The sequence below is a fragment of the Aulonocara sp. 'chitande type north' Nkhata Bay genome, unplaced genomic scaffold (assembly GCF_057382095.1).
Source record: "Aulonocara sp. 'chitande type north' Nkhata Bay isolate Kocher_YH1m ecotype deep benthic unplaced genomic scaffold, A_spYH_male_GT1.1 unmapped_scaffold_23, whole genome shotgun sequence".
Lineage (NCBI taxonomy): Eukaryota > Metazoa > Chordata > Actinopteri > Cichliformes > Cichlidae > Aulonocara > Aulonocara sp. 'chitande type north' Nkhata Bay.
In genome coordinates this window covers 27,740-39,911 of record NW_028234355.1, presented here as the reverse complement: position 1 = coordinate 39,911, position 12,172 = coordinate 27,740, and the positions used below count along the sequence as shown (strand labels likewise).

General features: G+C 40.7%; 1 protein-coding gene across 2 annotated transcripts; it reads left to right on the top strand.

Moving 5' to 3' along the window:
* The first annotated feature begins 1,665 nt into the window (after positions 1-1,665).
* On the top strand, positions 1,666-7,308 carry LOC147300595 (kelch-like protein 10). 2 transcript variants are annotated; one of them, XM_086285077.1, is made up of 5 exons: positions 1,666-1,937; positions 3,025-3,274; positions 3,918-4,532; positions 5,252-5,401; positions 6,792-7,308. In XM_086285077.1, exons 1-5 carry the CDS (start codon positions 1,786-1,788, stop codon positions 7,152-7,154), a joined length of 1,530 nt encoding a protein of 509 aa, XP_086141203.1. In that variant the 5' UTR covers positions 1,666-1,785; the 3' UTR covers positions 7,155-7,308. The 2 variants fall into 2 exon arrangements, with proteins under 2 accessions (XP_086141203.1, XP_086141202.1); XM_086285076.1 differs by having other exon boundaries at positions 1,670-1,937; positions 3,025-3,505; positions 6,792-7,299.
* Positions 7,309-12,172: the final 4,864 nt, after the last annotated feature.

The following is a 12,172-nucleotide window of genomic DNA, read 5'->3' as shown; positions in this document are numbered from 1 at the left end:
CGGTACTCCGGCCGGTGCCGTAATTAACCGTTGATCATGCTTGAGAATATTTTAATTGTTATAGGAGGATGAACTCTGATGATGAAAGCCCACGCCTCAGAGAAACCCGGAATGGAGTTTCTTACAGTTTCCAAACCAAAGAAGATAAGATGAAGCATACCTGCGCAGCGGTGGGTGATGAGGAGAGGCCGCAGCGTGTCTGTCTTAAAGTGCAAGTTTGTGACAGTTTAAAGCTTAACAAGCTAAGACGCCAAACATCCAGAGCACAAAGACAAGTCAGAGGGCTTTTTCAGACACACACTTCTAAACCGTCGTGCTCAACAGTGTCTCTGCTAAAACTGCGTCTGTGCTCTACCCCTGTAAAGTTGCCTATCGAGTGCTTAATGATAAGGTGCATGGTAGCTGCTTTCCTCTGCAGGTGGATGAAGCCACTGATAGTGACAAAGGAATGACTTCTCTGGTGTATGCCTTATACCAGGGGTGTCAAACTCAAATACACAGTGGGCCAAAATTCAAAACTGGAACAAGGTCGCGGGCTAACATTAATATTTATTGAAAAAAAAATCTTCCTCCAGATTTAAGAATGAATCTCTTCTTATGGACTCAAACAAGTTTTGCTGAAAAACTGAATATGGAACAAGCAAAGTTTAATACTAAACAATATGTATATTAGTTGTATAATACCAGTAGGCCAGCTCTAATAATAATTTGGTATGGCTTTGCGGGCCAAATGTAATTAGGCTGCGGGCCAAATTTGGCCCGCGGGCCAGAGTTTGACACCTATGCCTTATACTGTCATCACTGCCACCCTGCTGCAACTGACTGAAGCATCCTGATGCCAGGCTGAGCATGCATGACGCATGATCCCGCGTGATCCCTTGCATGACCATCTGACTGTTCTTGGTGGAAGTGACTTGACAGAGCTATCGAGATGAAGTTCTCTAACCTGTACAACAACCTGGCCTGTGGCAGTTTGCGTGTCGCCTCCACATTGCCAAAGATCACTAGCATATCCAGACACTTCCTTGGCCAGCATTTAGTGTTGATGTCTCTCCCACTGAATATGCCTGGGTAATTTTGGGCTGGCATGTTCATTAGAGGCAACCAGAACCCATTGCAGCTGGATGCTGCATTTATCTATGAATGGAAAGAAATTGCTCAACAACAGATCTGCAGTCTGTGCTCAGACAGGTGACTGCTTGCACCTGTCTGAGGTAATACTGTCAAGCACCGTCATTATAACAGTCTTGTACTATACATACAGTGTATATATGTGTTTTGTTTCTTTCTTTCTTACTACTATTGTACATCAGTAAAGTGCAGGAGCCCATTTTTCCAACTAGATAAAAGTCTAATACAACCCAAGAAAACAGCTTAGCCATGAATCACACTTTGTAATATCTGTGTTTGGATATTACAAAGTGATTTTATTAAACAAAATGGCCTATTAAGGTTAAATATGAGCTAAATATGATATTGTAGTCCATTCGTAAGAGTGTTTTGAAGTGCTTATTTTACTAGGTGACCTCTGTGAGGCAAACATACAAAATGCTGTATGCTATCTGTGAGGCTCATATGCAATTTCTTAAATCCAAATCAAATCAAAACAAAGCTTTTTTTTTATGCAATGTAAATATACATTTCAAAACAATTCATGGCAACAGTTGCCAAGTCATGATGATGTCATGGGCTCCATTCCCCAAATTCCACAGTTAGGTTTGATTTTGAACACTTCAAGACAAACTGCAGACAAAAAAACTAAGAAAAGCAGTCACAAAACTCAAGATGAGTGAAGAAGGCCAGCTGCCATACAAGTCGAGCTCAGTAAATAATGAACTCTGTTTGGAGGGACAATTTTGTGATGCAATCATCAAAGTGGAGGATGTTGAATTTCCGGTCCACAGGATCATCCTATGTAACTGTACGCCGTACTTCAGGTGAGTTGCTTACCTGATAATGTGAAGGACAGTTGACTGATTTATACCTGTGAAAAATGTAATTCATGGTCTTAGTTGGTGAAACAGTGCCAACCAAAAGGAACAGGTTGAATCATAAAACTTTTCTGATAGAAAGACTTTGTCACGGTCAACTGACAGATACACCCAAAACATAATGCAAACATTTGCAGATTTCATCATTACCTTCACAGAGCTCCAGATTCCACTTCAGTAAATGTGCCATTTAAAAAGCACTGTGAATCACTTGGTGATTGTGTGAAGTCTAATTGAAGTGTTTTATTAAGTTACATTAATATCTTCCCCACTGTTATTGAGACAGTAAGACACACCAGACTTCCTGATACTAAAAAGGTTGAACTGTGTTATACAGTTATACGCTGAGCAAAAGTTTTGAGTTGCCTCTCATTTTTTTATATTTTGCTTTGAAACAGATGATTTTTTAAAAGTCCACTTGAGCAATAGTTCTGTGTTTTTTTGAAGACTTATAAAGGTTTGGTTTGGACATTTTTCACCCTTTTTAGTCCAGTGCTTGTACCCGATCATTTTCAGAGGAATGGTTTCCTCATCCTCATCAGAAATGGTTTCATGGTTCATGTAAAACCTGTTAAAACCAATAAATAAATGTTAAGAAAAAAAAAGAAAAGAAATGGTTGTGGAAGGGAAACAGAGACTGTAATTAAGCAACATGCACTGGAACTTCCATAAGGAAAGGAAACAGACTGAGGTATGCCAAATTACGCAATAACTAGACTAAATATCAGGGTAAACTGGCCCTATGGAGTTGATTTCAATATTTGTCATAGAGGTACAACAGTGAGTGTTTAGAGTTAACTTTAAAGCACGGTGGAGGCTCTGTCATGGTGTGGGACTGCATTGTGTTTGGCAATAGCTTCATAAACATGCTGCCAATGTAATAAAGACATTGAAAACCCAACAATCAAGTGCACTAAACATGTACAAACTCTGTTTTGGAGTTACTTGGAGTACTTGTGCATGACATAGTTTATTATCTTGTTGCCTCCACACCTTTTAATATTCTCTACTCTGTCTCCATCTCTACCCTCAGGGCTCTTTTCACCCACTGCAGCGACCCAGACAAACAGGTCTTCAACATACCTGGCTTGTCTTCTGAGATGATGGCACTCATCATTAACTTTGCATACACCGGCTCAGTTTCCATAACGGGGGAAAATGTAGTGGAACTTCTCATGGCAGCTGATCAATTCAATGCAATGGACATTGTGAAACTCTGCTCTGACTTCCTCGGGGAGCAACTGTGCCCAGAGAACTGCGTTGGCATTTGGCAGTTCACAAAAGTATGCTTATCACCCGAACTACGCACCAAGGCCTACCACTACATCATCAGTAACTTTGAGCAGGTTGTTCTTGAGGAGGAGTTCCTGCACCTAACTGTGGAGGAACTTGCTGACATCCTTGATAGAGAGGACCTCAATGTGTGGGAGACCACTTTGTATGAAGCGCTTACAAAGTGGATTAGCCATGTACCTGTACAACGGAAACAACACCTCACCGCTCTGTTGTCCAAGGTCTATAAACTTTCATTACTACATTTAGTTTGGACTTAAATCTTCAGCATTTAAGTCATAGATTGAGTCGATCCATCTGGGTATAAGGATGCTTTAATATCTTGAGATTTTGCTCTTTTCAGGTGTAGCCAAACCACATTTAAGAAATTCTCTTCAAGAGCATTAAAACCGTATCAGATCTCTACACACATACTATAGAATAAATTATATTTATTAAGTATAGTTGCTAGGGCTATGACTAAAAACTGTCCCTGTTGACGAAAAGGCTAATGGTGTCTGACTTTGGTCGCTCTCTTGCTAGCAATAAGAAAATTAAACAACATTAGGAGCATTATCCTAAAGAAGCTTGAGTTTACTAAAACTGATGTAGTTGAAATTCATAGTCACATTCTCTTCTGTCATCTCTCTATAGGTCCGACTGGGATTGATGACGTCAGACTACCTAAAGGACAATGTGCTGTCTAGTGAGCTGGTGGAGGCCAATTCTGAGTGCCTGTCCATGATAAGTAATGCCATCTTAGACATACATGATCTAGGAAGCAGACCCTTCATGTCTGCCTTGTATCACCCTCTTGCTCGTCCCCGCCTGCCTCATTCCATCCTGCTGGCCATTGGGGGGTGGAGTGGTGGTGAGCCAACTAACGGCATCGAGGCCTACGATTGCCGGGCTAACCGCTGGGTCAACGTAACGAACAACCTCGAGTGTCCTCGTGCTTATCATGGAGCCGCCTTCCTCAACGGGTACGTCTACTCCGTTGGTGGCTTCGACGGGGTGGAGCATTTCAACAGCGTCCGTAGGTTTGACCTGACCACTCACGCCTGGAATGAGGTGGCGCCCATGCACTCCCGCCGCTGCTATGTGAGCGTGACTGTGTTGAACGGGTTCATCTATGCCCTGGGAGGCCACGACGGGCATGTACGACTCAGCAGTGCAGAGCGCTATCAACCTGAAATCAACCAGTGGAGTCTTATTGCACCGATGCACGAACAGAGGAGCCACGCCAGCTGCACAACACTTAACAACCGGGTGGGTGAAGTAAAACAGTAGCAGAGAAATAGAGTAGGGTCTAAGGCACACAGGCCTAGAGACCTGTCAGCAACCTTTGGTAACAACCAGTTGCTAGGGGAAAATGTGTACTCCTCAGCTGGTTAGGCAGTGGTTGTATGAAAGACTCTACAGATTTCTACAGCAAATAGTTTGAGTATTTGCAGTAAGTCAGAGTACTCCATGCAAACCTCAACAGTCTGCTTACAACCAAAGGAAACACAAGGAGGCTTGTGGTGCAAAACCTTCCTGGTTACAATTTCACAGTAGTGACAGCCATCAACCTCCAGCAACCACTTGCCAACCAGTCAGGGAATACACATTTTTACAGTGAAGCGAGGTGCAAGATAGGTCACAAACTGGTTTCTATGTTCATGTTTTCAAATTTAAAAGTATAGTTTAAAAAGTTGAAAAATATACTAATATATATCTATTTTGTTTCTAACTGATCACAAGTGCATCTTTGCATTTATGTACAGTACTTTATTTGAGTTGACTTGTCAACTAAAATATAACAGATATTAAAAAAATTGTAAAACACACACATTTGTTAATTGTCATATTTTTCAGTTGGACACTTGGGTACTGAGTATCGGTCTTACTTCACAAATGATGTGGAAACATTTCACTTACAGGTAACATTGTTTCCAACTGAAATCTAAGAAATGTAAAAATTTTTAATGTCCCTTTTTTGTTTTCAGATTTACATTTGTGGTGGACTCAATGGCAACGAGTGTCTGCAGACAGCTGAATATTACAACCCAGAGAGCAACCAGTGGACGATGATCAGTCCCATGAACAGCCGCCGCAGCGGGATAGGTGTCATTGCATATGCGGATCATGTCTTTGCAGTAAGACCACAAAGTAGTGCTGACACTCACGTAACATACAAATCAAATCTGTAATGTGCTTTGATCAGCAAGGCTTAACACAGATTTGGCTGACACAGAATTTGGCTAACTTTGTTTTGTATTTATCAATGATCAGATTCCTATCCTGACCACAGGTTCAGAGAAGGCATTCTTACTCATTCTATGTATTAATTTAACTGATTAGTGATGTTTCTGCCTCTCTTTTTTTTTTCATGTGCCTCATTCCCAAAATGTTGTGTCTTTGATGATTTCACATTTCACTCAGTACAACAGAAATACTTATTCAAAACCAACATTGTCATCCTCATCGTTCCATAGAGGACATATGTTAGAGACAATTTCAAACTTATCCTGCAATACCTTTAGAAAAATGAGGGAATAAGCCAAGTGATTAGAACTCATCCTCTGGGGACGGTAGGCCTTTTAGCTGTAAATTTATCTTGCTATTTGCCTTAAAACCACTTATTTAGTTGTTTTGCAGCTGCACCCTTTGGTAAAAAGCAAAGATTTTAGTCTCACCTTCTGAGACACACTTCTTTATTTAGCTAGCTACCGTTTAGTATTTATTTTCTATTCAGACTAAGTCTCTATTCAAAAAAAGGAAAAGTTATCATCAGCAGAATGCAGTGACCTTACCCTGGTGCTGACCTCAGGGTCTTTGATCAGGCTTATAGGCACTTATAGCCTGTCAGGGCTACTTTAATCTGTTATAGGAAGAAAGGACTGGAACTCAGTGTTCCTTTTTGGACTAAAGGCAAAAGAGCTGTGAAGACATTTATACTGAAAACACAAATACTTTTTGTCGAGGGCTATTCATCTTTGTTGATAATAGCGTGGTGTAATAGACAACAGCACTTTAATAGCTGTAGTTGAGGCTTGAGTGAAAAAAGGTCTCATACAGACTTCCACAACAGCTGGCTTCTACTTTATTTTACTTTCTCCTTTTAATTCAGAAGTCATTTTCACACACCACTGCACCCTGATCTTTTCTAGACATTCCCAACAAATGCGGGCCTGTGAAAATGCAAATACTGGGACGTTAATGGGCCTTTTTTAAACAACTTTTATGTGTAAACTCCATATAACAGCATGAGAATATGTCAGGTAGCTGTTCGCTTTATCCAGGTAAAACCCTAAACCAATCAGAGTATTTCCAGTAGTCAGATCACACCTAAGGTAAACAATTTCCTTGTATCTGCTACATATTAAGGGCAACTTTGGACAATATTGCAACTTAATTCTTCCGTCACTTTCTGGAGTATCTGTGCAAAAGCAGCTAAAGACATATAGCAGGTGCATTTTCTTACAGGGGTACGGTGAAGCTGGTTACACTTACATTCAATCATTTGAGCCACGTATTTACTTTTAGGTTGGTGGCTTCGATGGAAACAACTATCTGCGCACCGCTGAGGCTTACAACCCGCATACCAACACGTGGAACCTCGTGTTCTCTATGCTGACCCCCCGCAGCAACTTTGGCATTGAGGTAATTGATGATCGCCTCTTTGTCGTCGGGGGTTTCAATGGCTTCACCACCACTTCGGACGTCGAGTACTACACCGCTTTAACCAATGAGTGGTATGAGGCGTGCGACATGGATATTTTCCGCACAGACTTGAGCTGCTGTGTGATGTCCGGACTTTCCAACCTGACTGAGTACACCTTTCCTCGTGACTTCCTGCCACTTGAGGATGTTCTGAAATTAGCAATGGAGTCACCAGAGTCCACGTAAAATCTTTAAAGTGCAGTACTGCCATGTGTCAACATCTGAGTCTCGAACATGAAGGACTGAAATAAATCTTTAGAGCATTAAACTGCTGGTGAACTGGACATTTTATGTATGTATCTCAAAAACTTTCAGTAGGAGAGCCTGCACTGTAGATACTGGGTTTTATTAAGAGAATGCAATTGCAACAATAACAAATTGAAAAGATTTTTTCATTCCCTGTAATGTATGGCTGCTGAGCAGCCATACCAGACATGCACACAGGGTGACCAGATCACAATAAGCCGCATGTCGGACTTTTCAACTCTTGCTAGGTAAACACCATAAGAATAAAGGGAAGTTTTCACTCTCCCTTGTTATTTCAGCTGCGGTTCTGTCTGGTAACAGTCTATAGGTTTGAGTAAGGATGTATCCAATATTTTACAGTTGTACTAGCCAATACCCAATAAAGCAATTCTTACTTTTATACCAAACTAGTCAGTCTCAGCTTAGTCAATTTACTCTTTCACAGTAGAGCCTATTTTCTGAATAGTCTTCTGTCTAAACTCAAGATTAAAGAAAAAAAAAAATCTTAAAATTAACTAAAAGCGAGGCTGTCTCTGCACTGCACAAACCAAACACAAAATGTCGGCATGTTAGCCAATATTATCGTGCACCCTTAATTATAACACTGGGCTAACCTGGCCAAATTACAAACAAAAATCAATCACAACCAACATGGACTGTAGTAGCCGTGGAAGGAGAGAGGAAGTCCTTTCCTATAGTCCATCTGACCATATTGGCTTTACTGGCCAATAAAAGCAGTCCACTCAGCCATGCTCTTCTTGTAAGATGATGTGAGATCTCTCTCATGGATTTTGTCCAAGAGAACCTCCGTCTGTATGACGGAAAGCAGAGTGGCTACACACTTTGGGTATGTAAGGTGAAGGGTGTAATAGTAGGCCATAAGGTATAAAGCACCCTCGGTAACCAAGTCTTTTGGAAATGTGGTTATTGGCACATCTCCTACCGCTAGGATGCAGTTGGATGGACTCACAATCAGGACTGGGCAGGAGAGAGGACGTTTCATCAGATAGGTATTAGGGTCTTCTTGGTCCTTTAACACATAACACAGACATACTTTTGTAAGGATGATGCACTTTTGTTTCAAACACATAACTAAAGCTAAATTACAACAAAAGTTGAGGTTCTGAGAAAACACATCTGAAATTGCTACTTTTAATTATTCTCGATGGAATTACTGTTCACATCTGTCTAGCCTTCCTGAAAAACAGAAAACCAAGGCTACATTTAATTAGGTATCATTGAGGTGATAAAAATGTGCTACCACGTAATGCATCCATGTTTGTATTTACTGGTCACAGAGATCTAACCTGTGAGAACCCTCATTCCAAAAATGTGTTTTAGGTGCCTTTTGAAGGCTTAGAACATATAATATGTGAATATAAAATACTTTGGCACTCATCAGAAGCATTTTTTAATACTGTTGTCCCAAAAAGAACAAAAACAAAAAACAACTACTACATTTTACACAACTCACCTCAAGGACATGCACCAGAGCCTCACTCGCATCCCGTGCCCTCTTTGGAGGAGCAGAGGTGGATGGGAAGAGTGATGGCAGCACATGTAGGATCTCAAGAGCCTGTTCAGCTATACAGAAAAAAGAATCATCATCTCATTACCACACTTAAACAAAATCCTCAAGCATGTCCAGCAAAATCGCTGGACATGCTCGTAGGCAAGAAGTGAAGCAGCACATGGCGGGGAGAAATGAGGGGTGAGAACAGACACAATTTTGCACCGGAGGTTTTCGGGAAGCTTTTATTTTGGTATTTCCGTTGATTCGTACAATAAATTTGCATATTAGCCTAAACATTTAGGTTTAACATTTAACATTTAGATTTAAATATAATATTTAGATTTAATATTTAACATTTAGATTTAATATTTAACATTTGATGAAAAGTTACAAATATTTTACTAAATGTTGTAAAAAATTACTCGAAAAAACATGTTTTTGTAAGGTTTTGAGCTAAATGTGGAAAAATGTTGCCGTTAATTTCAGCACGTTTCAGTTTACAAACGGCGCCCCATAATTATCAGACTATTTTTGCCGATTACTGCTCACAATTTCTTTGTATTTTGACTTCAAACAACATTTTTTTTTGCGATTAAGTGTCAACAGAGATACAGAAAAGTGGTTACACCTAAAAAGCAAGGTCACTGAAGGCAGCGGTGTGGTTGTACAATGGTGCTGTAACCTTGTCCTGTCACCAGGGGGCGACGTCAAAATATCTGCTGTTGTCTTGTTGGCCCTTGGCTTACGGTGCATTCCAGATTGAGTCGGAAGTCGGAATTCCTGAGCTCCCAGTAGTAATTTTCATCTGGAACTCCCCCTCAACTAGTATTTCCTTCTTGGAAAGTCAGAGCAGGCAGCCTCAACAATCCAAGATGGTGACAGAGAACATAAACATAATCTGCTCTGTCACTCACCTGTATTTGTGACTCATGATATAAGCCACATGCTAAGCACTTACCACATTCTATCAATGAACGTGCTGCAGCTAAAATAAATCCCATCTTACTTTGCTTTTCTGACTTTCCTGCTGGAATGCACAAACTCGGGAATGACGTCACTGCCAAAAAGGACCACAGACATCAGAACATTGACACAGCTGCCAGGTTGGAAAAGTGAAGCAACAAAACAAAAAAACTGTACTCCATTTACAGGCCACCAGGGGGCGACCCCTGCGTCTGTAAAAGACTTCTGGCCCTATAGAGGTCTCTGGGACCTCTGTGAACAGTTCCCTGATGTGTTCAAGGGTTCAGTTTCTCATTTCAGAACACAGCTGAAATGATCAAGACTCACTGAAGGGGTGTGAAATGTGTCTAAATCTAGGGAACAGAGGCCTGATCGACGATATGTTCTGCAGACTCGTGTCTTTGTTCATAAACAGAAAAATGAAGGTAAAACACAAAGGCTTCCTTCAGTTTGACCTCTCAAAGGTCAAGGTCAGTCCAGTCTAACATGTTTTACTTTAACATGAAACGCTGCTATGACCGAGTCTCAAACAACAGAAAATCCAGAGTCTGCTCATCAGCTAACGACTCTGTTTTATGCTGTCGGTGGGTTAAATATCATGAAACGCCTCATTCAGTCAGCTGCATGTTCTTTAGAACCAAACTGGCTGCTCGAACTGATGAATGATACCACACTGAGCTCTCTGCAAGGGAACGAATGAGCTCGATTCCCTAAAATATCAGCCAGCGAGTCCAAACACACTGATTTTTACTAACGGATAAAATGATGTTAACTTTTCTATCAACTTCTTTTGCTCGTTATCACCTTATTAACTGTTCGGGGGTGAGAATGAAGCCTTGTACAAACTCTGGGTAAAGTAGTGTTTAGAAACGAGAACACTGAACGGGAAGTTAAAACACATCATAGACACCTCAGCTTCACTACTGGAACTTCAACATTATGCACTACACACTGTACAGTAATGCCACTGTCTTGCACATGTCTCAACTCTGTATATTTTTATATATTTTATTTTATTTTTACTCTATTTAATTTGTAAAAATGTGTATACACACACACACACACACACACACACACAGAAAAACATTTAGTATACACATCCAGAAATGCATATACTATTATATATTGTACATATATTTATTAGTTTCAGATTAGCCATCCTTGTATTTTGCTTTGTTTACGTTATTGTATTTGCACAACTCTGTTGCTTGTGAAGCTCGCACACAAGAATTTCACTCACATGTACTGTACCAATGTACCTGCACATGTGATGTGACAATAAAAGTGATTTGATTTGATTTGATAAAAGAAAAAGGCGCAGCGGTGTTCCTTCTCCGAGTGGGGGGGCTTCTTCCGTCTCCAGGCGTCTTCAGGAGTTTTTAAGTTTCCTTGGTGTAGAGGCTAAGCCTACGCTTGAAGCCACTGAGGTGGTCGTTAACGGGGGTGACGCGATGTCACTGGTATGCATGAATGTTCACAGTCCAATAAATCCAGCAGTATGTATCTTGTCATTTTTGGTCTTTATTCCGTATCGACATAGCATAACAGCGCAACGGTCACAAACTGTTTGCCTTCTCAATGACACACCTGACGCCGATTACGTGCGTCTACCTTAAATACCTTTACATTACATAATCAAAACAGAAAAAGGTAACCTCTAGTGACCACATAAGGTATTAACCCAAGAATGGCTCCTACACCCCGGCCCCTAATTGAAATGGCTATCAGACATGGCAATTCTAATCACAAAGAAAATAAGGAGCCACTAATAGAGTCTACTTTAGACCTATACATTCACATAAATAAACATAAGTAACACACTTTTAGATTACAGTCTCATGTAACAAGCAAAGTTTGGTTACAGGTCTTTCCAGAATATTAGTCTTTGTTTTTAAACGTGCAGATCGCACGAGTCCTTTTTTGTCACAAATGGCTTCCAGAACTCTTCCAAGTGGCCAGGAACCACGCGGTGCAGAAGAATCCATTATAATGACTATATCTCCAGGTTTTAGATTCTTCTTCTTTTGGTTCCATTTTTGTCTCTCCTGTAACAAAGGCAGGTATTCGCGTATCCATCGTTTCCAAAAAAGGTCTGAGATGTACTGAGCCTGTTTCCATCTTCTCTTCAGATACATATCCTGAGGGTCAAATAGTCCGGGTGGTAAAGATGGTTTTCCTTTCATCAGGAGGATGTGATTTGGTGTAAGTGGCTCTAGGTCTTTTGGATCATCAGAAAGCTTTGTGATGGGTCTGTCATTTAAAATTGCTTCAATTTCACATAGAACCGTATTTAAGCCATCGTCGTCCAACTGTTGTTGCTGAAGAACGGATCTCAGAATCTTTCTGATCATACGAATTATCCGTTCCCAAATTCCACCATGATGTGATGCTCCAGGCGGATTAAAACTCCATCTTATTCCAATGTGTCGCAAAGCATCCGCTATTTGGGTATGTTTCAGCGATTCAAGAGCCTCCCTTAACT

Coding starts and splice junctions, on each gene's coding strand:
- LOC147300595 (XM_086285076.1), top strand. CDS start 1,786: ATGAGTGAAGAAGGCCAGCTGCCATACAAGTCGAGCTCAGTAAATAAT. Junction 1,938..3,024: donor AACTGTACGCCGTACTTCAG/GTGAGTTGCTTA, acceptor CTCTACCCTCAG/GGCTCTTTTCACCCACTGCA. Junction 5,402..6,791: donor ATGCGGATCATGTCTTTGCA/GTAAGACCACAA, acceptor ATTTACTTTTAG/GTTGGTGGCTTCGATGGAAA.